The sequence below is a fragment of the Ranitomeya imitator genome, chromosome 5 (genome assembly GCF_032444005.1).
Source record: "Ranitomeya imitator isolate aRanImi1 chromosome 5, aRanImi1.pri, whole genome shotgun sequence".
NCBI lineage: Eukaryota > Metazoa > Chordata > Amphibia > Anura > Dendrobatidae > Ranitomeya > Ranitomeya imitator.
In genome coordinates this window covers 111,358,441-111,384,322 of record NC_091286.1, presented here as the reverse complement: position 1 = coordinate 111,384,322, position 25,882 = coordinate 111,358,441, and the positions used below count along the sequence as shown (strand labels likewise).

At 46.5% G+C, this 25,882-nt stretch overlaps 1 protein-coding gene across 1 annotated transcript in view; it reads right to left on the bottom strand.

The window, feature by feature from the left end:
* Nucleotides 1-25,882, bottom strand: part of SOS1 (SOS Ras/Rac guanine nucleotide exchange factor 1) — a 155,031-nt gene that overhangs the window by 22,445 nt on the left and 106,704 nt on the right. The window contains exons 11-15 of the mRNA XM_069769052.1: nucleotides 13,664-13,745; nucleotides 8,035-8,157; nucleotides 6,017-6,120; nucleotides 5,687-5,909; nucleotides 4,937-5,056 (exon numbers count right to left, since the gene is read on the bottom strand). Of these exons, the coding sequence (XP_069625153.1) occupies nucleotides 4,937-5,056; nucleotides 5,687-5,909; nucleotides 6,017-6,120; nucleotides 8,035-8,157; nucleotides 13,664-13,745 (652 nt within the window). The remainder of the gene's footprint in view (nucleotides 1-4,936; nucleotides 5,057-5,686; nucleotides 5,910-6,016; nucleotides 6,121-8,034; nucleotides 8,158-13,663; nucleotides 13,746-25,882) is intronic.

Sequence of the window (25,882 nt, the reverse complement as noted above, 5' to 3'; positions counted from 1 at the left end):
GCTCTGTCTAGGAGTTTTGTGCCCGACTCTCCGGGGTTATCTGAGCCGGCGAGTATCCTCAAGGAAGGAGTCATTGTGTCTGCCATCTCCCCTGATTTGCGGAGAGTGTTGCAGAAATTTCAGGCTAATAAACCTGATCGTTGTCCGGCCGAGAAACTGTTCGTCCCTGATAGGTGGACTAGTAAAGTTATCTCTGAACTTCATTGTTCGGTGCTGGCCGGTCATCCAGGAATCTTTGGTACCAGGGAGTTGGTTGCTAGATCCTTCTGGTGGCCATCTCTGTCACGGGATGTGCGTGCTTTTGTGCAGTCCTGTGGAATTTGTGCTAGGGCTAAGCCCTGCTGTTCACGTGCCAGTGGGTTGCTTTTGCCCTTGCCGGTCCCGAAGAGGCCTTGGACACATATTTCGATGGATTTCATTTCTGACCTTCCCGTTTCTCAAAAAATGTCGGTCATTTGGGTGGTCTGTGATCGCTTTTCTAAAATGGTCCATCTGGTGCCCTTGGTTAAATTGCCTTCCTCCTCTGATTTGGTGCCTTTGTTCTTCCAGTATGTGGTTCGTTTACATGGCATTCCTGAGAATATTGTTTCTGACAGAGGTTCCCAGTTTGTCTCGAGGTTCTGGCGAGCCTTTTGTGGTAGGATGGGCATTGACCTATCTTTCTCCTCGGCCTTCCATCCTCAGACTAATGGCCAGACCGAACGAACCAATCAGACCTTGGAAACATATCTGAGATGTTTTGTTTCCGCTGACCAGGATGATTGGGTGTCATTTTTGCCGTTGGCTGAGTTCGCCCTTAATAATCGGGCCAGCTCGGCTACCTTGGTCTCTCCATTTTTCTGCAATTCTGGGTTCCATCCTCGTTTCTCTTCAGGACAGGTTGAGTCTTCGGACTGTCCTGGTGTGGATTCTGTGGTGGACAGGTTGCAGCAGATCTGGACTCAGGTAGTGGACAATTTGACCTTGTCCCAGGAGAAGGCTCAGCTTTTCGCTAATCGCAGACGCCGTGTGGGACCCCGACTTCGTGTTGGGGATCTGGTTTGGTTATCTTCTCGTCATATTCCTATGAAGGTTTCCTCTCCTAAATTTAAACCTCGTTTTATTGGTCCGTATAGGATTTCTGAGATTCTCAATCCGGTGTCTTTTCGTCTGACCCTCCCAGACTCCTTTTCCATACATAATGTATTCCATAGGTTGTTGTTGAGGAGATACGTGGCACCTATGGTTCCATCTGTGGAGCCTCCTGCCCCTGTTTTGGTGGAGGGGGAATTGGAGTATATTGTGGAGAAGATTTAGGATTCTCGTGTCTCTAGACGGAAACTCCAGTATCTGGTCAAATGGAAGGGTTATGCTCAGGAAGATAATTCCTGGGTTTTTGCCTCTGATGTCCATGCCCCAGATCTTGTTCGTGCCTTTCATGTGGCTCATCCTGGTCGGCCTGGGGGTTCTGGTGAGGGTTCGGTGACCCCTCCTCAAGGGGGGGGTACTGTTGTGAATTCTGTGGCTGAGTTCACTTCTGTGGAGGAAGAGGAGATGAAGTGGAGCCAGAGAACAGAACACTGATGGAGCGGTCAGAAAGGTAGGAGGAGAACCAGGAGAGAGCAGTGTCCTTAATGCCTAGTGACTGGAGCCTAGAGAGAAGGAGAGGGTGGTCAACAGTGTCAAAAGCTGCAGAAAGGTCGAGAAGAATGAGCAGAGAGTGGTCACCATTACGTTTTGCTGTCAGAAGGTCATTGTTGTGAATTCTGTGGCTGAGTTCACTTCTGTGGTCACAAGTGGTATTGCAGTCTCTGGGCTTCCTCCCTCAGGTGTTTTGGTGAGCTCGTTGGCTGCCTTGCTATTTAGCTCCACCTGAGTCTGTCTTCCTTGCTCCTTGTCAATGTTCCAGTGTTGGATCTGAGCTACTGCATCTTTCCTTGGGCCTGCTGCTCTGCTAGATAAGTGCTTCTAGTTTGTTTTCTGTTTTTTCTGTCCAGCTTGCTATTAACTTTTGCTGGAAGCTCTGAGAAGCAAAGGGGTGCACCGCCGTGCTGTTAGTTCGGCACGGTGGGTCTTTTTGCCCCTTTGCGTGGTTTTCGTTTTAGGGTTTTTTGTAGACTGCATAGTTCTCTTTGCTATCCTCGCTCTGTCTAGAATATCGGGCCTCACTTTGCTGAATCTATTTCATTCCTACGTTTGTCTTTTCATCTTGCTAACAGTCATTATATGTGGGGGGCTGCCTATTCCTTTGGGGTATTTCTCTGAGGTAAGTCAGGCTTGTATTTCTATCTTCAGGCTAGTCAGCTCCTCAGGCAGTGCCGAGTTGCATAGGTAGTGATAGGCGCAATCCACTGCTGCTTATAGTTGTGTGAGGATAGATCAGGTACTGCAGTCTACAGAGATTCCACGTCTCAGAGCTCGTCCTATTGTTTTTGGTTATTGCCAGATCTCTGTATGTGCGCTGATTACTGCACGCTGTGTTGCCTGATTGCCAGCCATAACAGGTCATTGGTCACTTTGATGAGTGCAGTTTCTGCCGAATGTAGGGGGCGGAAACCGGACTGTGAAGGGTCTAGGAGGGAGTGAGTGGAGAGGTAACGGGTAAGGCGGGAGTATATCAGGCGCTCCAAGAGTTTAGAGATGAAGGGGAGATTGGAGACCGGTCTGTAGTTGTTTGTGCAGGATGGGTCGAGGGTGGGTTTCTTTAGTAATGGAGTAATGATAGAGTGTTTGAAGGAGGAGGGGAAAATGCCAGAGGAGAGGGAGAGATTAAAGATTGTAGTTAGGTGACTTGTGACAACTGGAGAGAGAGACTGGAGGAGATGTGAAGGAATGGGGTCGGTAGTGCATGTAGTCGGACGAGAAGAGGAGAGGAGCTTGGAGACTTCTTCTTCTGTGATGGGATCGAATGTGGAGAGTGAGCCAGGGGCAATGAAGGGAGGGATGGGAGTCACTGAACTTAGTTGTTGGGAGCGGATTTCCTAACGGATATTGTCTATTTTCTCTATAAAGTGGGAGGCCAGGTCACCAGCACAAATATCTGTGATAGGGGCTTGTGCTTTTGGCCTGAGGAGGGAGTGAAAGGTGTCAAAAAGTTTCTTGGGGTTGTTGGATAGTGAGGAGATCAGAGTGGTAAAGTAGGTCTGTTTAGCGAAGTGAAGGGCAAAGTTATAGGTCCTTAACATAAATTTGAAGTGTATGAAGTCTTCTGGTGTGCGTGTTTTCCTCCATAAGCGTTCAGCACACCTAGATATAGAAGGCCTATCATTAGGCTAGGTCATAAATAAAAGAGATAAAGTAGACAGCACCACCAGTACCTCCGAGCAATAGTGGGTAACACACCTGGCTGCAATGGAAGCTTGCCTTCGGATCTCGGGTGCTTAAGCCAAAATGTCAGAAATGCATACCATGTCCATAGAAAAAAAGCAGGCAATAGCACTCACCGATCCTAGAAATGGGTAATCCTTTATTCAAGCACTTTAAAAACCTTCATGGCTCGGGGGTGTGCTGAGAAAATAGTGTGCAGGTACCGACGACGGCCGTTTCGTGCCCGATATGGTGCTTCTACGGGTCAGGGCGGGAGCGAAACGGCCGTCGTTGGTACCTGCACACTTTTCTCAGCACCCCCCCGAGCCATGAAGGTTTTTAAAGTGCTTGAATAAAGGATTACCCATTTCTAGGATCGGTGAGTGCTATTGCCTTCTTTTTTTCTATGGTCATAAATAAAAGATTCCAGGGGCCCAACTCCCAGCACCTCCACCGATCAGTTGACTGAAAGTGCAGCAGTTCATTGTGTAGAGCAGAGGTGTCAAACTGCATTCCTCAAGGGCTGCAAACAGGTCATGTTTTCAGGATTTCCTTGTACTGCACAGGTGATAATTTAATCACCTACACACATAATGATTACAGCACCTTGTGCAAAGCTAAGGAAATCTGGAAAACACGCATGGTTTGCGGCCCTAGAGGAATGCAGTTTGACACCCCTGGTGTAGAGGCTGTGAGTGGTCCAAATAAAACAAATGGACATTACAGATAGGAATCCATTGGTAGGAACTGTAAGAGCCAGATTCTTGACCTGCTAATACAGATCGCCCTTAGCATTGGTGGCAACTTGGATGTTTCATGGCGGAATTGCCAAGTGCACAGCAGATTCTCTAGTGCCACCAAAAATCCATCCAATGTTTTCTGTTGCACTTGTTACGGTGTGATAAACCCCATTCTCGTGTAAGTAATGTTGATTGGCCTCAGATTTCAGTGCGGCATCAATAGGATTCCACCCTGATATATGTGACTGGGGTCTAAGGCTGATTTCGCACTAGCGTACGGCAGGGCTGCGGATGGCAGCGTACTTCTTCCTTTCTTCCTCCCTGAAACTACACCTACGCCTCCTTGCGTCCTGCGGTGCCCTGCGTACCTATCTTTATCATTGGGTATGTAGGGACGTACACGGTTTGCGGATGCCTCCACATGAGTCGTTTGGACGCTGCGCCGAACGCAACATGTTGCATTTTGTTTCAGTCGGCGCAGCATCCAAACTACGAATGCGGAGGCATAAGCAAACAGTGTACGTCCCTGTGTACCCAATGATAACGATAGGTACGCAGGGCGCAAGGAGGGGTAGTTTCAGGGAGGAAGTACGCTGCCATCAGCAGCCCTCCCGTACGCTAGTGTGAAAGCAGCCTAAGACGTATGGTCTGAATGCTTACCATGAGAAACTACATTTCCCCTGTAGTGGCCGCCATAGGATCTTTGGTTGACCAAAGCCTGATCTGTGTCAAATAAATGCAGAGCTGCTTTCAACTGTAAAAGTGACTATTAAAAGAAACCTCATCATCTTGGTTAGCAACATAGATCGGATACAAAATCTGAACTAGTGAATAAATAAAATGTAGATACTCAATGATGTCATGGATAATAAAAAAAAAAAAAAAAAATCAGAAGGTTAACGAAAACTTACTTTTCAAACCACAGGGTGAGGTTGGTTGTGTGTCTAATCATTTTTAAGAGGTTGGGGGAATTAATTTCTTTATCTTCTTTAGTCCATACGCTTCCAACAAGTTCCGAAGACTGAACCGCCCTACAAAGAGAAAAATATAAATCCATTGTCATGTAGGAATAAGTCTTTGGAAAGAAAGATATTTTTAGACTTCCTACATATAGAATACAGACGTCTTTACCACATATGTTCTTAAGGAAGAAGGGGTGGGGGGGTGCTAATAATTCCCACGAACAAAGCTTACATTAATAATAGGGTCTTCCAAGCCGTATAGTGATTGTTACAGCCATGCCTTCAAGTATTTATAGACCGACCATAATGAGAGGCAAGGACACTGGAGGAAACCTCTGTCCTATATGGCCCTATAAATGGCTCCTGATTAAAGGGAAATGCAATCAAAATAAAGGCCCCTTTCACTTTAAAACCGGGTCAAGTGGCAGCACGTAGAAAACTTCTACTCAAAATAAAAGCAGGAATTGAGAAATCCGCAAGGTGAGATCAGTCCACTCAAAGAAAGTAAATGGCAGGAAAATCAGAACTTGTAGATGCGTTTTAATAGACCAGACGAATGGTTCTGCAACATATTCACGATCTACAACAGTTGTCAGTGAATTAAAGTATGTCGCCATTATTGAGCTGTGGAACCTGCTCACAGGTAAGAGTTTCTTATACTGAATCGATTTAGGTCAACATGAAAAATGTAATTTGTACCTGTATAAATCAGACTCCAGCAAAGTCAGTTGCCGAGCTATCTCGATGGGATGTAATGTAAGCAGTTCAAAGTTCTCTATCTGTCCGGGCCGACTAATGTGCCATTCTACAGAAGGTGGCAAGCTCTCAAATGTTATGTTGTGGCTAGGCCCATTGGCTTGCACTTGCTTTTTCCGTTGAATGATCTTTGTGATTGATTCAACCCATTTTTTCATGGCTTTTCCTGCAGATATAAAACGTCATAAACAAAACTGCACGATAAAAGTCACCGCTAACCTGTGTGAATCAGTTCTGTCATACAAGTAATATGTAGGAATCATGGCATCATACCTCTGACTGTCCCAATAAACTCTTCCAGTCGCACCAACAGGTCTGCATCTCGCTCAAAGTCATAGAAATGGTGCTCCACCCAATGCCGGCAAACATTCAGAACTCTGAAAGTGAAGGATCGGATTCATTACACAGATGAGAAGAGCTGGCCATGGCTCATTAGGAATTATTGTGCTCATTCATACATAGCTCCCGCAGATGTCAGAATTAGACTGTGTACAGAGCCAGAACGCCACAGCTCCGTATGGTGTAGAGGTCAATACCTGCTGCTGTCACCCAACTCCTATTCAATGGAATGGGAGCTGAGCTGCAGTTCCAAAAAGAGGCCACTGGGTTACACAGTTTACTTCCGGTTTTCCTGATTAAAGCAGACTGGTGGGTTGCCAAGGGTCAGACCCCACTGTTCTGATATCAGTAACCTATCCTAAGGGTACCGTCACACAGTGGCATTTTGATCGCTACGACGGCACAATTTGTGACGTTCCAGCGATATATCCGTGACGTTCCAGCGATCTCGCTGTGTCTGGCACGCTCCTGCGATCAGGGACCCCGCTGAGAATCGTACGTCGTAGCAGATCGTTTGAAACTTTCTTTCGTCGTCTAGTGTCCCGCTGTGGTGGCATGATCGCATGGTGTAACAAAGGTGTGCACGATATTGTATACGATGTGCGCATAGTAACCAACGGCTTCTACATCGCACATACGTCATGAAATTATCGCTCCAGCGTCGTACATTGCAAAGTGTGACAGCAGTCTACGACGCTGGAGCGATATTGTTACGATGCTGGAGCGTCACGGATCGTGCCGTCGTAGCGATCAAAATGCCACTGTGTGACGGCACCCTAAGAACAAGCGATCAATATCAAAGTTCTGGACAATCCTTAATTGTCAAAGTGGTTCTTCAAGAATGTGACAAAAATGTCTGCCATCACATATTTCCAGCTACAATCCATCCTAGTCAGATGGCAGCTTGAAAAAACGCTGCTCGAGACATGTGTCTCAACTGTCAGAGGGAAAGCACTGTAAACAATCGTTCCTTAGGCTTCTTTCACACTATAGTCAGAATCTCCCCGTCGCAATGCGTCAGGGAAAGAGTCCGACGCTAGCGTTTAGCACATTGCACAATGGAGGCAGCGGATGCATTTCTCCGGCGCATCCGCTGCCCCATTGTAAGGTGCGGGGAGGTGGGGGCGGAGTTGCGGCCACGCATGCGCGGTCGGAAAAAGCGGTCCGTCAGGAGCAAAAAAACGTTACATGTAGCGTTTTTTGCTCCCGACGGTCCGCAGAAGCACGACGCATCCGTCGCTCGACGGATGCGACGTGTGGCAATCCGTCGCAAATGCGTCGTCAATACAAGTCTATGGGGAAAAAACGCATCATGCAAGCACTTTTGCAGGATGCGTTTTTTCTGCAAAACGACGCATTGTTACGGATTGCAGAAAACGCTAGTGTGAAAGTAGCCTTATCTGCTTAAGGAGCAGAGCTGTAAAAGGCGGGGAAAAAAATATTTTTTCCTGGGCTGACTGAGCACAATGAGTTTTTTTTCTTCATCCGTCTCCATGCGCAATTGTAAACCCATTTGTGCTCCTGTTAGAGCCCTGCTTGGTGGCTGAATGAGCCGATGACATGTTCGTTCATCATGTTGTATCTCTGACAGGAGCAACGTTTCTTCAGGGAGCAACCCGCCCTGAAACAAAACTAGGATGGGTTGCAGTTTAAAATCTGTGACGGTGGCCTTTTTTATCACATTAACAAAGAACCTGTTTAAAGATGCGCTACATGGCACATCGGGACTATCAGAGCAGGAGATGCTATGGAAGGGCTCTCTCTCTCTTGTCATTCATAGCGAATTGCCACAAAATCTGCATCCCCTCAATGTCATCAATTAGGCATATGGACAAGAACTGACTAAATGAGACAACCCCATTAAAGTCGACTCAAGCAAATACCTTCTAAATTTTTCCCAAGTGTCATGCTAAAGGAAATGGAAAAAACAAAAACAGATTGCTAAAACTTACCGCAACTGTACAGGTTGCACATATTCTTTTCTAAACCTCTTTAGCTCTGCACTGAGTGGTTGGTCTCCATTTTCCAATGCAATTCTGTCTGCTTCACTTGGTTCAGGCTCTGGAATCTCAAACCTAGTGTTGGACAATTTGTAAAATTACAATGACTGGGACAACTAAATATATATATATATATATATATATATATATATATATATATATATATATATATATATATATATATATATATATATATATATATATATATATATATATATATATATATATATATTTATATATATCTCTATAATATAACGCTGGGAGCGTCACTCTGTCCGAAGCCTTTATAGACTGCGCAGGCGCAGTCTGGCCCCCACAGAGTGACGCTTCCAGGAGATCGCGGTATGCGTAAGCACTGAAAGCATACCGCGATCTCCACCGGAGAGTCAGGGACCGTGGACGCGCCAGGAGGGAGGGTAAGTATATTCACTTGTCCTCCGTTCCAGCGCTGCGTGCGGCTCCGTCTCCCGGCTCCTCTGCTGTGACAGAGTCCAGTCACAGGCAGAGGAGCCGGAGTGTGTGTTCAAGAAAATGGCGCCGGAAAGCGCGGACTGCGCAGGCGCCGATTCCTGCTGCCGGAATCGGCGCCTGCGCAGTCCGCGCTTTCCGGCGCCATTTTCTTGAAGACACACCTGCAGTGGAGCCGGACGATAGGGGAGTATGGTATTTTTTTTTTTTTTTTTTTTTAATATGGCAGCAGCATACGGGGGCATACACACTGGAGCGTCTTATGGGGGGCATATAATAGAATAGTGGCGCAGGATGGCAGCAGCACATGACAGAACGGGCGCAGGATGGCAGCAGCACATGACAGAACGGGCGCAGGATGGCAGCAGCACATGACAGAACGGGCGCAGGATGGCAGCAGCACATGACAGAACGGGCGCAGGATGGCAGCAGCACATGACAGAACGGGCGCAGGATGGCAGCAGCACATGACAGAACGGGGGCGCAGGTTGGGAGCAGCACATGACAGAACGGGCGCAGGATGGGAGCAGCACATGACAGAACGGGCGCAGGATGGCAGCAGCACATGACAGAACGGGCGCAGGATGGCAGCAGCACATGACAGAACGGGCGCAGGATGGGAGCAGCGCATGACATAACGGGCGCAAGATGGCAGCAGGATGAGAGCAGCACATGACAGAACGGGCGCAGGATGGCAGCAGCGCATGACAGAACGGGGGCGCAGGTTGGGAGCAGCACATGACAGAACGGGCGCAGGATGGGAGCAGCACATGACAGAACGGGCGCAGGATGGGAGCAGCACATGACAGAACGGGCGCAGGATGGCAGCAGCGCATGAAAGAACGGGGGCGCAGGTTGGGAGCAGCACATGACAGAACGGGCGCAGGATGGCAGCAGCGCATGACAGAACGGGCGCAGGTTAGCAGCAGCACATGACAGAACGGGCGCAGGTTGGCAGCAGCACATGACAGAACGGGCGCAGGTTGGCAGCAGCACATGACAGAACGGGCGCAGGATGGCAGCAGCGCATGACAGAACGGGGGCGCAGGTTGGGAGCAGCACATGACAGAACGGGCGCAGGATGGCAGCAGCGCATGACAGAACGGGCGCAGGATGGCAGCAGCACATGACAGAACGGGCGCAGGATGGCAGCAGCACATGACATAACGGGCGCAGGATGGGAGCAGCACATGACAGAACGGGGGCGCAGGTTGGGAGCAGCGCATGACAGAACGGGCGCAGGATGGCAGCAGCGCATGACAGAACGGGCGCAGGATGGGAGCAGCACATGACAGAACGGGCGCAGGATGGCAGCAGCGCATGACAGAACGGGCGCAGGATGGCAGCAGCGCATGACAGAACGGGCGCAGGATGGCAGCAGCGCATGACAGAACGGGCGCAGGATGGCAGCAGCGCATGACAGAACGGGCGCAGGATGGCAGCAGCGCATGACAGAACGGGCGCAGGATGGCAGCAGCGCATGACAGAACGGGCGCAGGATGGCAGCAGCACATGACAGAACGGGCGCAGGATGGCAGCAGCACATGACAGAACCGGCGCAGGATGGCAGCAGCGCATGACATAACGGGCGCAGGATGGCAGCAGGATGAGAGCAGCACATGACAGAACGGGCGCAGGATGGCAGCAGCGCATGACAGAACGGGGGCGCAGGTTGGGAGCAGCACATGACAGAACGGGCGCAGGATGGGAGCAGCACATGACAGAACGGGCGCAGGATGGCAGCAGCGCATGAAAGAACGGGGGCGCAGGTTGGGAGCAGCACATGACAGAACGGGCGCAGGATGGGAGCAGCACATGACAGAACGGGCGCAGGATGGCAGCAGCGCATGACAGAACGGGGGCGCAGGTTGGGAGCAGCACATGACAGAACGGGCGCAGGATGGGAGCAGCACATGACAGAACGGGCGCAGGATGGCAGCAGCGCATGACAGAACGGGCGCAGGTTGGCAGCAGCACATGACAGAACGGGCGCAGGATGGCAGCAGCGCATGACAGAACGGGGGCGCAGGTTGGGAGCAGCACATGACAGAACGGGCGCAGGATGGGAGCAGCGCATGACAGAACGGGCGCAGGATGGCAGCAGCGCATGACAGAACGGGCGCAGGATGGCAGCAGCACATGACAGAACGGGCGCAGGATGGCAGCAGCACATGACAGAACGGGCGCAGGATGGCAGCAGCACATGACAGAACGGGCGCAGGATGGCAGCAGCACATGACAGAACGGGCGCAGGATGGCAGCAGCGCATGACAGAACGGGCGCAGGATGGCAGCAGCACATGACAGAACGGGGGCGCAGGTTGGGAGCAGCACATGACAGAACGGGCGCAGGATGGGAGCAGCACATGACAGAACGGGCGCAGGATGGCAGCAACGCATGACAGAACGGGGGCGCAGGTTGGGAGCAGCACATGACAGAACGGGCGCAGGATGGGAGCAGCACATGACAGAACGGGCGCAGGATGGCAGCAGCGCATGACAGAACGGGCGCAGGATGGCAGCAGCGCATGACAGAACGGGCGCAGGATGGCAGCAGCACATGACAGAACGGGCGCAGGATGGCAGCAGCACATGACAGAACGGGCGCAGGATGGCAGCAGCACATGACAGAACGGGCGCAGGATGGCAGCAGCACATGACAGAACGGGCGCACGATGGCAGCAGCACATGACAGAACGGGCGCACGATGGCAGCAGCACATGACAGAACGGGCGCAGGATGGCAGCAGCACATGACATAACGGGCGCAGGATGGCAGCAGCACATGACAGAACGGGCGCAGGATGGCAGCAGCGCATGACATAACGGGCGCAGGATGGCAGCAGGATGGGAGCAGCACATGACAGAACGGGCGCAGGATGGCAGCAACGCATGACAGAACGGGGGCGCAGGTTGGGAGCAGCACATGACAGAACGGGCGCAGGATGGGAGCAGCACATGACAGAACGGGCGCAGGATGGCAGCAGCGCATGACAGAACGGGCGCAGGATGGCAGCAGCGCATGACAGAACGGGCGCAGGATGGCAGCAGCACATGACAGAACGGGCGCAGGATGGCAGCAGCACATGACAGAACGGGCGCAGGATGGCAGCAGCACATGATGGAGACCATATACCAATATAAATGCTCGCCACCCGGGCGTAGAACGGGTTCAATAGCTAGTATATATATATATATATATATATATATATATATATATATATATATACATACAGTGGGGCAAAAAAGTATTTAGTCAGTCAGCAATAGTGCAAGTTCCACCACTTAAAAAGATGAGAGGCGTCTGTAATTTACATCATAGGTAGACCTCAACTATGGGAGACAAACTGAGAAAAAAAAAATCCAGAAAATCACTGTCTGTTTTTTTTAACATTTTATTTGCATATTATGGTGGAAAATAAGTATTTGGTCAGAAACAAACAATCAAGATTTCTGGCTCTCACAGACCTGTAACTTCTTCTTTAAGAGTCTCCTCTTTCCTCCACTCATTACCTGTAGCAATGGCACCTGTTTAAACTTGTTATCAGTATAAAAAGACACCTGTGCACACCCTCAAACAGTCTGACTCCAAACTCCACTATGGTGAAGACCAAAGAGCTGTCAAAGGACACCAGAAACAAAACTGTAGCCCTGCACCAGGCTGGGAAGACTGAATCTGCAATAGCCAACCAGCTTGGAGTGAAGAAATCAACAGTGGGAGCAATAATTAGAAAATGGAAGACATACAAGACCACTGATAATCTCCCTCGATCTGGGGCACAACGCAAAATCCCACCCCGTGGGGTCAGAATGATCACAAGAACGGTGAGCAAAAATCCCAGAACCACGCGGGGGGACCTAGTGAATGAACTGCAGAGAGCTGGGACCAATGTAACAAGGCCTACCATAAGTAACACACTACGCCACCATGGACTCAGATCCTGCAGTGCCAGACGTGTCCCACTGCTTAAGCCAGTACATGTCCCAGCCCGTCTGAAGTTTGCTAGAGAGCATTTGGATGATCCAGAGGAGTTTTGGGAGAATGTCCTATGGTCTGATGAAACCAAACTGGAACTGTTTGGTAGAAACACAACTTGTCGTGTTTGGAGGAAAAAGAATACTGAGTTGCATCCATCAAACACCATACCTACTGTAAAGCATGGTGGTGGAAACATCATGCTTTTTGGCTGTTTCTCTGCAAAGGGGCCAGGATGACTGATCCGGGTACATGAAAGAATGAATGGGGCCATGTATCGTGAGATTTTGAGTGCAAACCTCCTTCCATCAGCAAGGGCATTGAAGATGAAACGTGGCTGGGTCTTTCAGCATGACAATGATCCAAAGCATACTGCCAGGGCAACGAAGGAGTGGCTTCGTAAGAAGCATTTCAAGGTCCTGGAGTGGCCTAGCCAGTCTCCAGATCTCAACCCTATAGAAAACCTTTGGAGGGAGTTGAAAGTCCGTGTTGCCAAGCGAAAAGCCAAAAACATCACTGCTCTAGAGGAGATCTGCATGGAGGAATGGGCCAACATACCAACAACAGTGTGTGGCAACCTTGTGAAGACTTACAGAAAACGTTTGACCTCTGTCATTGCCAACAAAGGATATATTACAAAGTATTGAGATGAAATTTTGTTTCTGACCAAATACTTATTTTCCACCATAATATGCAAATAAATTGTTAAAAAAACAGACAATGTGATTTTCTGGATTTTTTTTTCTCAGTTTGTCTCCCATAGTTGAGGTCTACCTATGATGTAAATTACAGACGCCTCTCATCTTTTTAAGTGGTGGAACTTGCACTATTGCTGACTGACTAAATACTTTTTTGCCCCACTGTATATGTATATATATATATATATATATATATATATATATATATATATATATATATATATATATATATATATATATATATATATATATATATATATATATATATATACACACATACCATATATATATAAACCAGAGAACTACATGATTTCTAATCCATCTATATATTGATTTATCTATAACAATACCATGCCAATACTAGATAATAAAAATGTTCTGAATAACGGAAATACAGTGTACGCTATATTGAGCCCTGGTCTCTTATTACAAAGGTCTTACCTTTCTATAAGAAGGCTCAGAAGTTCCTGTGGTTTGCAGAAAGATCTATAGGTTGTGAGAAATGTTCGCACAAAATTGGGATCTGAAAACAGAATGTCAACAGTATGTGAGGAAGCAAAACTTATTCATAAAGTATTTAAGAATTCTCAGAATCTGCATAGTATGTAAGCATTTACGCATCGTGAGTTAAAGAGGATATGTACAGTCTGCTAGCGTGCAATGCGGAGACAAAAATGCACAGAGGTCAAAAATACTCTGTTGTATAAGAGTCACAGTAAATAAGCAAGTGCTAGTCAAAAAATGAAAAAAATACAGGGTATTTAGTTAATACGTTTTTTTGCAAAAAAATGTATGTTAAGCTGCTCCACCAATTGCCAAGGTATACCCATAATAATCCTATCTAATGTATGCATGTTCCATCCTGCATGTCCACATGTATATTTTTTCTCTCTGAACCCTGCTTATACAGGTACTATACAGATGATCAGGTTTTTAAATACATCAGATAGGGATTATATACATTAGATAGGACTGCTCTATTATGGGTATACCTTGGCGATTGGTGGAGCAGCTTAACAAATTTTTTTGCAAAAAAACGTATTAACTAAATACCCTATATTTTTTTTTTATTTTTTGACTAGCACTTGCTTATTTACTGTGACTTTTACAACAGAGTATTTTTGACCTCTCTGTGCGTTTTTGTGTCTTCAGGTTCTTTGGTGGTGTGAACAGGTTTCTACAGACTTGTTCACTATTCGGGTGGCCAATGTGTTTTTAGCGTGTAATGCGGTGTAATACTGTGCTGTCAAATGTGTACAGAATGAAAATTCGCCATTCTTATTTACAAGCCAGTTGTGCCTTTACTTTATGTTAAGCTGCCTTCATCAAGTTGGATGTGGTATCGGAAGGAAGGCTTCACCCTCTTTATGGACGCCCTTTGAACCATATCCTACTGGCCGTTATCCCGTTACGCTAGGGCATTTCAGCCCCCACTAGTGAGCTAAATGAGGGTCCACGTGGCAGGGCCCCAACATGCAAGTTGCTACCACTTCTCGAAAGGATAAGTTCCAACATTGGGAATCGGTAACATTTCAACTTGAGAAGAGGAAATAAAAACGAAAACATCCAGCCCATGAATGTCAGCGTTTCCCAGGACTCACATTCAAAGATGATATTTTGATTTTTTTTCTTTATTAATTGATAGAAGATACAACGCGTTTTGGATATAGCATATATCCTTCTTCAGGTATCTTAAAAACACAATACAAATTGTATTGTGTTTTTATGTAACTGAAGAAGGGTATATACTGTATCCGAAACGTGTTGTATCTTCTATCAATTAAAGGGCACCTGTCACCCCGAAAATCGCGGGTGAGGTAAGCCCACCGGCATCAGGGGCTTATCTGCAGCATTCTGTAATGCTGTAGATAAGCCCCCTGTTGAGGGCAGACAAAGTACTGCAGTGCGCAGGCGCTGGGCCTCTGACCTTTCCGGCGCCTGCGCACTGCAGTACTATCCTCTGCCCTCAAGAGGGCAGAGCAAAGTACGCCTGCGCCGGAGCCGTGGCTGAAGATCAGAAGAGGACGTCATGGAAAGAAGATGGGAGGCGCCGGAGCGGACCGGAGACGCCCATCCGACCTGACCAGCAGCGGGGCCGCCCCTGGGTGAGTATAATATAACGTCTTTTTCTCCTTTTTCAGGTAACATCGGGGGCTTATCTACAGCATTACAGAATGCTGTAGATAAGCCCCTGATGCCGGTGGGCTTACCTCACCCGCGATATTCGGGGTGAAAGGTTCCCTTTAATAAAAAAGACCAAACTCAAAATATCTTTGGATGTGAGTCCTGGGAAGAGCTGCCGTTCATGGGCTGGATGTGTTCGTTTTGATTTACTTGTCCTGTGTCAGTCTGACTCCTTCACTTGGATCCACCCGATGCAAACTGCAAGCCCTGTCCACTGAAAAGTATCCCAAAGGAATTTTTTGAGGATACACGATCTAAGCCATATTAGTCTTCCACCAGGTCAGTGCATGAAGTAGTGCACCCATCAAAGATTATATATTGTATTTACCGCGTTGTCTGTTCTTCTCTCCCAAACAGGTTTTTTTTTATTGTTTATTCATACTTGAGAAGAGTGACATACAGCCCTAGCATGCCAAGGTAAGGAGGCTTATTCGCTGTGTGCTATGCTCCTCTAGGAAATGTAATATGCAAAATTAATTAATAAGAGAAACAGAACTCTAAAGCACTGCCTGTTGGAAGCAGCGATCCTACCAGTCACTATTGATCCTTTAACGAGCCTTGAAATGTGACTTATGATAAAAGCCAAATCATCATCTCAGTTTGCAGACACTATATTTTGGGGTACTGATAGGTGAGGTGGCGCTATAGAGTTCATGTCCTCTTCCTCTCTGAAGAGGCAATTTGCATATTACATTTCCCAGAGGAGCACTGCACGACAAATAAGCCTCCTTACCTTGGCGTACCAGGATCAATAGGTCACTCTCCACAAGGAGAAACGTAACCTCTTAGACCTCAGTCCAGAGTCTTTCACCTAGCCAAATCAGATCTCATACTTTTCACCGATGAGGGGCAACAGCTCAAAACACAATGTCTGCAATTTGAGGTTCTAATTTGGCTTTTATCCCAAGTCACATTTCAAGGCTTGTTAAAGGGTCAATTGTAACTTGTAGGATTACTGCTTCCAACAGGTGCCGCTTTAGAGTTCAAGTCCTCTTCCTCTCTCAAGAGGCAATTTGAACGTTTGGAATAAATTTTTAAATTTTCTGATGTTTCCCGCTTTTAGCTTCAGAAACTAATGGCAGCTTTGCCTGAAGATGAAATAATCTAACGGTCGGACTCAGACTTTAGCACAGTGTGGTTGAAGCGAAAATACGTATTTCAATAGAAGATAAGAAGTAAGAATAAGGTATAAAAAGTAATGGTGCAAATAAAAGAACTAGAAGACCCAAATGCCAACAACATTCCAACACCTGCACAATATGTATGTATGTGTAGGAAATCGTAGGCTCTTTATAGATCTGCATTGGAGATCAGACACACAATCCATCACTTTAAAGGGAACCTGTCACCCCCAAAATCGAAGGTGAGCTAAGCCCACCAGCATCAGGGGCTTGTCTACAGCATTCTGGAATACTGTAGATAAACCCCCGATGTATCCTGAAAGATGAGATAAAGAGGTTAGATTATACTCACACAGGGGCGGTCCCGGTTCTGTTCTGGTCCGATGGGCGTCGTGGTCCGGTCCGGGGCCTCCCATCTTCTTATGATGAAGTCCAATTCTTGTCTTCAGTCTGCGGCTCCGATGCAGGTGTACTTTGTCTGCCCTGTTGAGGGCAGAGCAAAGTACTGCAGTGCACAGGTGCTGGGCTTCTTTGACCTTTCCCGGCGCCTGTGCACTGCAGTACTTTGCTCTGCCCTCAACAGGGCAGACAAAGTACGCCTGTTCCGGAGCCGCAGCGTGAAGACAAGAAGTGGACGTCATTGTAAGAAGATGGGAGGCCCCGGACCGCGATGCGCATTTGTCCAGAAAAGAACCAGGACCGCCCCTGGGTGAGTATAAACCAACCTTTTTTTCTCATCTTTCAGGATACATCGGGGGCTTATCTACAGCATTACAGAATGCTGTACATAAGCCCCTGAAGCCGGTGGGCTTAGCTCACCTTCGATTTTAGGGGTGACAGGTTCCCTTTAATGGTGAAGAGACCTTTGCTTTGGCCAAAAAAACAGACATGATGGAAGACAATACAACATAGTGGTGTCTATCAGGAGTTGAAATACCGATGTGCACAGTGATTAATCTCATGCATCAGAGCAGAATGAGGTAGTGAAAATAAAGGTCAATGGATGTCCTCTGGGGTACCCTAAACTGGAAACAAGTTCTACCTACAAAAAACATATTGCACTTCATGATAGTGGTAAAACATTTTCGAAATTACTTGTGTTAATGATTAAAAAAAAAATCAGAAATTTGGTGAAAATTTTGCAGTTTTCAAACTTAACTCTGTTCAAGAGTATAAAAATTACCGGTATGTCACACAAAATAGTTAACATTTCCCACAAGTCTACTTTACATCCACAAAATTTTTTTTAAACTTGTTTTTGTTCGGAAGATAGAATGCTTAAAAGTTGACCAGCAATTTCTCATTTTTACAACAAAATTTACAAAACCATTTTGTTTAGGGACCACATCACATTTGAAGTGACTTTGTGGGATCTATAGGATATAAAAAAAAAAACAAAAGTGACGCCATTCTAAAAACCGCACTCTTCAAGGAGCTCAAAACCACATTCAAGAATTTTGTTAACCCTTCAGGTGCTTCACAGGAACTAAACCAATGTGGAAGGAAAAAATGGTTTCATAAACTCCAAACCTGTGGGTGTACACAGAGGTACACTATCACAGTTTGTAGAGCTTAATTCCGTTCCTAGCCCTCTTACTTACATTGTAAGGGGAGGCTCAAATTCCGTCAGTATCTGTATTAGGGACCCATACATGTAAATGTCTTTTTGGGAATGTACACTTTGGGAATGTACACTTCAGAAAACCTGTGGATGAAGTGGTCAAACTTTGAAAAATCTGTCAAAGTTGGGATCATCTCTGTGAGGAAATGGTGCATCATCACTGGGATGCAAAAATTTGTGGATGACCAATACTGCCAAATTTTCGACTTCTTCACAATCCCCATGTGAAGAACATGGACCCAAACCATCATTTCTATGGCTGCTACAGAGGTCCAGTTGGCAAATGATAAACTGGGATTTTGGGATAAAAATTGCTGAGTGTACAAATTTGTCTGCGACAACATGAGATTTACAAAATCCTAAGAGAAAGAGACTTTGAAAAAGTCTGAGGCCAGTAGTGCCAAATTGGATCACAAAACCAGGAATCTGTGGCCCACTATTGTCAGGAGGAGAGGTCCATATGGGGTCAGTAACAGTGGGCGCTGGTTCATTTTCTGTTCTGAGGCATCTGTGTGACGGTTTGGTATTACTTGAAGAAGAGTTGGAAAAATAAAGCAAGGTGGGATCCTCTCCCTCACATTCAGTCAGAGGCAAAGGAAAGCGCATGCCTCCTCCGCTGAATATCAGGTTTGGGACAAGCGGGAAGATAATTTTCCACATATGAGGCATTTGTGTATGTACCAAATTTTATTCAGGCGTTAAGTGTGTGTGTGTGAGAGTGGTTTAAGACTTTTTATTTAGAAAGAAAAAAAAAAGAAGAATATAGAAAGAAAAATATAAAAATTTGGTAAAATAGAAATCAAATTTACTAAATGTCAGTAAAAAAAAAGAAAAAAATTACTGAGCGCCAGCAACTGACAACCAGACTCTATTCAGTAAAAATAAATACTGTAGTAGTCGCCGATTACTACAGTACATTTTTACTATACCTAATCTAAAAAAAATTTAATTTTTTTTCATAAACAGAAAAAAAATGCAACAACCGGAGGCCGTTCACTGATGTGCGTCAGTGATCAGCGCTCGACGGCGGTAAGAAGCACACAATGGAAGTGATTTTTTTTCGCTCTGACACTAACCCTTACTAAATTCAGTAAAAAATACTGTAGTAAATGCCAACTATATTTTTCCTGTCCCTAATCTAATCCTATCAACTAGTCTAAATTATTTCTTTTGATTCTTTTTTCACAAAAAAAAAAACAAAAAAAAAACAACAACCGGAGGGCAATCACTGATGTGCGTCAGTGATTACTGCTCGATGGCTGTAGGATGCACGCATGGATGTGATGCAAAAAGGAATTTAAAAAAAAAAAAAAAAAATCAGTGACGTGGGTCTGATCAGCAGCTTGGCGGACATAGGACACACACGCGGTGTGGTGCAAAGGGGGGAGAAAAATTAGACAAGGACAAAAAAAAAAAGTCCTGAAAAACAATGAGAACGAGTGCCGATCAGTGAATTGTGTCAATTATCAGCGCTTCAGGAAAGCATTTTATAAGACATAATTTCAATAAAGATAAAGTATTTCATACTATCTACTGCATTTCACTGATCCACCCAGTCAGTGTTTCTATCATAGAGGGAAATTAGAATAGTCTGACATGAATTGTTTGCTACAAACCCATGCAGGCTCTGGTTAATTACTGTACTCGTATCCAAGTACTTACATATACGCTGTTTAATAATTTGTTCCTGGTATAGGAGTAAGGTTCACTGGCCTGTAATTTCCTGGCTCAATCTTATTTTCGTTTTTGAAGATAGGGACAACATTTGCCCTTCTCCTTCCCTTTAGATGCCTGAAAAGCCATAAAATGATAGATAAATGCCCCATAGTTCTCACACTATAAAATGCACCTGACTAATATACCAACGGAATTTAGAAGAAAAATATATTTCATATGGTTCCGGTTCCCCAGTGGACTAAGAAAATGGAGGTGATCTTTGACTTTGGTGATCTATAGTAATGCCTCCATTTTTCGTGTTCTAGGGCAGGAGCAAGAGTCAATATATAAACTTTAATACTCTAAGGTAGAAGTATGGCTTCAAACATGCTTTACATTTTTTTGATATGGACAGCCATTACCCGCTCTCTCTCAGAGATCACAGGCTTCATTCAAGGCCCTCAACATGATAAAATTAGTCAATATCAATTTTCTTATCTAACATAGTATACATCCTCCTACAAAAGCCAGAATATGTAAATAATAATACATTTGTTAGACTTAATTCATCACCTTTATCTGGCAAGGCTGTAAGGCCAGGATTTGGCATTGGATACTGCAGCATCACCATAGCTGGATGAGACTGTACTATCAGAACCCTAAACTACACTACTGGGCAGCTCAACTTTCTCATCCGTGTCATTGGGGAGATTTGTTAAGTGTGAAGATCAGAGGCCCTACAACCCAGAGATTTCACATCCACTACATGAGCCGCTTTACTCCTCTACAAGGGCCCCACAAAACGTCACTCAGGGTATCTGCACACACTGCGGATTTTGCTGCGGATCCGCAGCAGATTGGCCGCTACGGATTCGCAGCAGTTTTCCATGAGTTTACAGTACCATATAAACCTATAGAAAACAAAATCCACAGTGCAGCATGTCACTTCTTTGTGCGGATGCCGCAGCGGTTTACACCTGCTCCTCAATAGGAATCCGCAGGTGTAAAACCGCAGGTGGAACCCGCACAAAAACCGCAGTAAATCCGCAGTGCGCATTTCCTGCGGATTTACCAAAATCAGTGTGGAAAAATCCGCACACCATTCCGCAACGTGTGCACATACCCTCAATATTTGATCCTCAGGCAACCCTTATGGCACAGAGGTCGCTTTGGTCCTCTCCCTATGACAGCGACGTGCCACTTTGGCATAATAAAACCCTCACTGAACTGTTAAATGTGGAATGGAGACCTATGTGTGAAAGAGCAGGATTGATTTACCTTAGTCAGATCTTTGTAAATAGGGACCTTAAGCCCTTCCAGATGCTAAAAGAGCTGAACCTTCCAAATAATTACTGTTTTTGCTACCTACAATTACATCTACATGGCCTTCAGACCTTGTTCCCAGGTACTAGTGGATCTACCTGTATCTGGGCTTATATTCCATTTACATGCCTTATTGCTGTTAGGGAGCTACATGAAAAGCAAGTGGGCAACAGATGTAGGACCGATAAGCAGTGAACACACTGGAAGCGCGCCTTGGAAGCCCTTAAATCAAGTTTCCCCTAACATAATTCTATATTCTTCAGTGTACATATTGCACCACATCCAGAATGCATGCACAGGGTACAACTTCAATTCTGGCTCCAAATGTCACAGGGGTCTGGGAATGTTTTTTTCACCCAAGGGATTGTACAGAGATTAGGGAATACTGGGCCCAAGTGGTTCAGTTCCTACATGACTGTATGCGAATCCCCATCACAGAGGACTCCAAGACTTGTCTACTATTTGCTGACCCTGAACAATACCAAAAGGACTGTAGGTAGATCATTCTGGACTGTGGTTCTATTTAGAGCCCGAAAATGTGTGGCCAGACACTCTATTACCTCAAGAGTGCTTAACATTTTGCAGCAGAAATAGTCAGCAAACCTCTCCTACAGTAAATATGCCAGGGAAAATGTAAAAAAAAATAAATAAATATAAAATTGCAGTAAAGGGCCTGATTCCATCATGACTGCTTAACCGGTGTGGTATGAATAATAACGAGATCACAACAAAATGGGGGGGTGGGGGGTTAGTCTTCCAGTTATGCCTTTTTCTAGATGGCCTTTGTTGACCTCCAGCTGCACTCTATCAACCTAAATCAGAAGATAATGGTGGACACAAAAAGAGTCACCAGGGGTTTACATGTAAGCCAATTCCTTCCTGTAGCTTGTGTTCAGCTCCACTACTTCCCTGTCCGAATCACGGCTGCATAATAGGAAAGATAGAAGTGCCACACAGTTCCCTCAAAGAGGTAATACACTTTATGAGCGCACTAGTGGCCAGAAGAAATACTCAACTCTAGTATAAGCCAACCTGAGCATAAGCCGAGGCACCTAATTTTGCCACGAAAAACTGGGAAAACTTATTGACTTGAGTATAAGCTGGGTATGCATGGCCCCTCCATCAAAAAAGTATACAAAAATAAATAAATCATCCTACTTACCGTCCCTGCACTCCGTTAAAGCATTTTGTTCTGGTGCCAGCAGCGGCCGGGCAATCACTTGTCCCCGCTACTTAAGGTAATGAATATTCACTGCGCTCCCCGCCTATGGGAGTGGAGAGAGGTGAATATTCATTTCTCTTAAGTAGTGGGCACACGTGATAGTCCGGCTGCTGCTAGAAGCCGGCAGCTGCGGCTGACACTGCGCGCTATTACAGAGAAATAAATATTCACTGCCAGCGAAGTGAACATTCATTTCTCTTCAGCAATGGGCACAGAAGTTAGCAGCAGCCACCGGCTCGTGCCTCTCCAACGTCTGTGATAATGACTCGAGTATAAGCCCAGGGGGTCGTTTTCAGCACACAAAAAAACGTGCTGAAAATAGGGATTTTTGGTTACTCACCGTAAAATCCTTTTCTCCAAGACGCTCATTGGGGGACACAGGACTGTGGGTGTATGCTTCTGCCGCCAGGAGGCTGACACTAAGTAAACTTGAAAAAAAAAAAGTTAGCTCCTCCTCCATCGTATACACCCTGACACTGGCTACCAGAGACTCCAGTTTGGTGCAAAAAGCAGTAGGAGAACAAAAAACACAAAAAATAATATAACAGCATAAGTACAGAAACTTTATGTCTAGAAAAGATCCTACTGACTAATGTAATCAGATATAACCAAAGCAGCCATAAGGCTACCAGGGAGGGAGCTGTGTCCCCCAATGAGCGTCTTGGAGAAAAGGATTTTACGGTGAGTAACCAAAAATCCCTATTTCTCCTTCGCCTCATTGGGGGACACAGGACTGTGGGATGTCCTAAAGCAGTCCCTGGGTGGGAAAAATCACTCACCAGAAAAAGACAGCCAGATAATGTTTGTCTATAAATGCGCCACTGCCGCTTGAAGAATTCTTCTACCCAGACTTGCGTCTGCAGAGGTCTGGGAATGGACATTATAATGTTTGACAAACGTATGCAGACTAGACCAGGTCGCAGCCTTGCAAACCTGTTCTGCTGAGGCCTGGTACCGAACGGCCCAGGAAGCCCCCACTGCTCTAGTCGAATGAGCCTTGATTCCGGCCGGAACCGTCATGCCCATGGAGCGATAAGCCTCCTGAATGGTCGCCCTTATCCATCTGGCCAGGGTAGATTTTGAAGCCGCGCATCCCTTCCTGCGACCCTGCGGAAGGACAAACAGAGCATCCGTCTGGCGAAAGGGGGCCGTACGGGAAACGTACCTCCTCAGAGCCCTCACCAGATCCAACGTATGGAGAGCTTTTTCAACACGGTGCGTAGGTGCCGGACAAAAAGAGGGCAGAACAATATCTTCATTAATGTGAAATGATGAAACAACCTTCGGCAAAAAGGACGGTGCTGGTCTGAGCACCACCTTGTCCTGATGAAATCGCAAAAAAGGAGGACGACAAGAAAGAGCTGCCAACTCCGATACCCATCTTATGGACGTTATGGCCACTAAAAATACGACTTTCCAAGAGAGAAACATCAAAGAAACCTCTTGAAGAGGCTCAAAAGGAGCGTCCTGTAAAGCCCTTAAGACCAGATTAAGGTCCCAAGCTTCCAAAGGAGTTTTATAAGGAGGGACCTTATGAGCGACTCCCTGGAAAAAAGTCCTGACTTGACGATTAGGAGCAATCCTGCGCTGAAAAAGTACTGATAAAGCCGAAACCTGCCTTTTAAGGGTACTCGGAGCAAGCCCAGAATCCAGGCCTGCTTGAAGGAAGGCTAGAATGTTTGGAACGGAGAAACGCAGAGGGGGCAGCCCGCGTTCTCTACACCAGGAAAGAAACACCTTCCAAGTGTGATAATAAATCCTGGCCGAAACGGACTTACGTGCACTGATCATAGTATCAGCCACTTCTTGAGAAAAACCAGCCTTAGTTAAAACCCAAGATTCAACGGCCAGGCCGTCAAACGTAGGACCTCTGAGTTCTGGTGGTAGATCGGCCCTTGAGATAGAAGATCTGGCCGATCGGGGAGCCGCCAAGGAACCCTGGCTAGAAGTTGTACCAGGTCTGCATACCAGGTCCGTCGTGGCCAATCCGGAGCGATCAGGATGGCCGGCACTCTCTCTGATTTGATCTTCTTGATTACTCTCGGGAGCAGTGCCAGAGGAGGGAACAGATAAGAGAGATGAAATTGGTTCCAAGACAGTACCAGCGCATCCACGGCGATAGCCTGGGGATCTCGGTACCGAGAGACAAAACTGGGCACCTTGGCATTCACCTTGGACGCCAATAGATCCACGTCTGGAGTTCCCCAAAGATGGCATATCTGCAAAAAAACCTCGGGGTGGAGAGACCATTCCCCGGAGGCTAGACCCTGACGGCTTAGGAAATCTGCCGCCCAGTTTTCTTCGCCCGGAATGTGGACCGCTGAGATTACAGAGTGATTTCTCTCCGCCCAGAGTAGAATCAGTTTTACCTCCTGCATGGCTGCCTTGCTGCGGGTGCCCCCCTGGTGATTTAGGTAAGCTACCGCTGTGGCGTTGTCCGATTGAATCCGGACAGGGCGACCCGCCAGAAGATGGTGAAAACGTAACAAGGCTAGCCGGACCGCTCGAATCTCTAAGATATTGATGGGGAGTTCTGATTCCTGAGGAGACCAGCGTCCCTGAGCTGTGTGATGGAAGAACACTGCTCCCCAACCCAGGAGACTGGCATCTGTTGTGACCACTAACCAATTGGTTGGGGGAAAGGGCTTCCCCCTGAGTAGAGATGAGCTGTTTAGCCACCAAGCGAGAGCCTGTTTGGTCTGGAAAGACAACCGAAATTTGCGGTCGAGAGAGAGAGGATTTCTGTTCCATGCTGATAGGATTGCACGTTGGAGGGGTCGAAGATGAAACTGTGCAAACGGAACCGCTTCTATGGTTGCAACCATCTTTCCTAACACCCTCATCCCGGACCGAATCGTATGAGGGTATGGTTGTAGCAGGTTCCTCACTTCCCGCCGAAGGGCTAGGACCTTGTCCTGGGGAAGGATAGTTAAGGCTTGAGAGGTGTCGAAGATCATGCCTAAAAAAGAGATTTTTCGAGACGGCCGTAGAGACGACTTCCTTAAATTTACCAACCAACCTAGACGGGAAAGGGTGTCCAGAGTGATGTCGACATTTTCCTTGCAAGACTGAAATGTCGGTCCCTTGATCAGCAGATCGTCTAGGTATGGCAAGACGACAATACCTCGGGAGTGTAGAATGGACACCACAGTCGACATGACTTTTGTGAACACCCTGGGAGCGGAAGCCAGTCCGAAAGGTAATGCCGTGAACTGGAAATGTAGATTGTTTACGGCAAACCGGAGAAATCTTTGATGGAGCGGAAAGATGGGAATATGAAGATAAGCATCCTGAATGTCTATTGAGGCCAAAAATTCTCCCTTTTCCAGAGAGGCGATGACCGACCGCAGAGACTCCATACGAAAGTGTCGAACGCGGACAAACTTGTTTAAGAGTTTGAGATCTAGGATAGGCCTCACTGCTCCATCCTTTTTGGGCACTACAAAAAGATTGGAATAAAAGCCCTGGAATCTTTCTTCCTTTGGAACAGGAGAAATGACACCGCTGATACGGAGAGACTCTATGGAATTGAA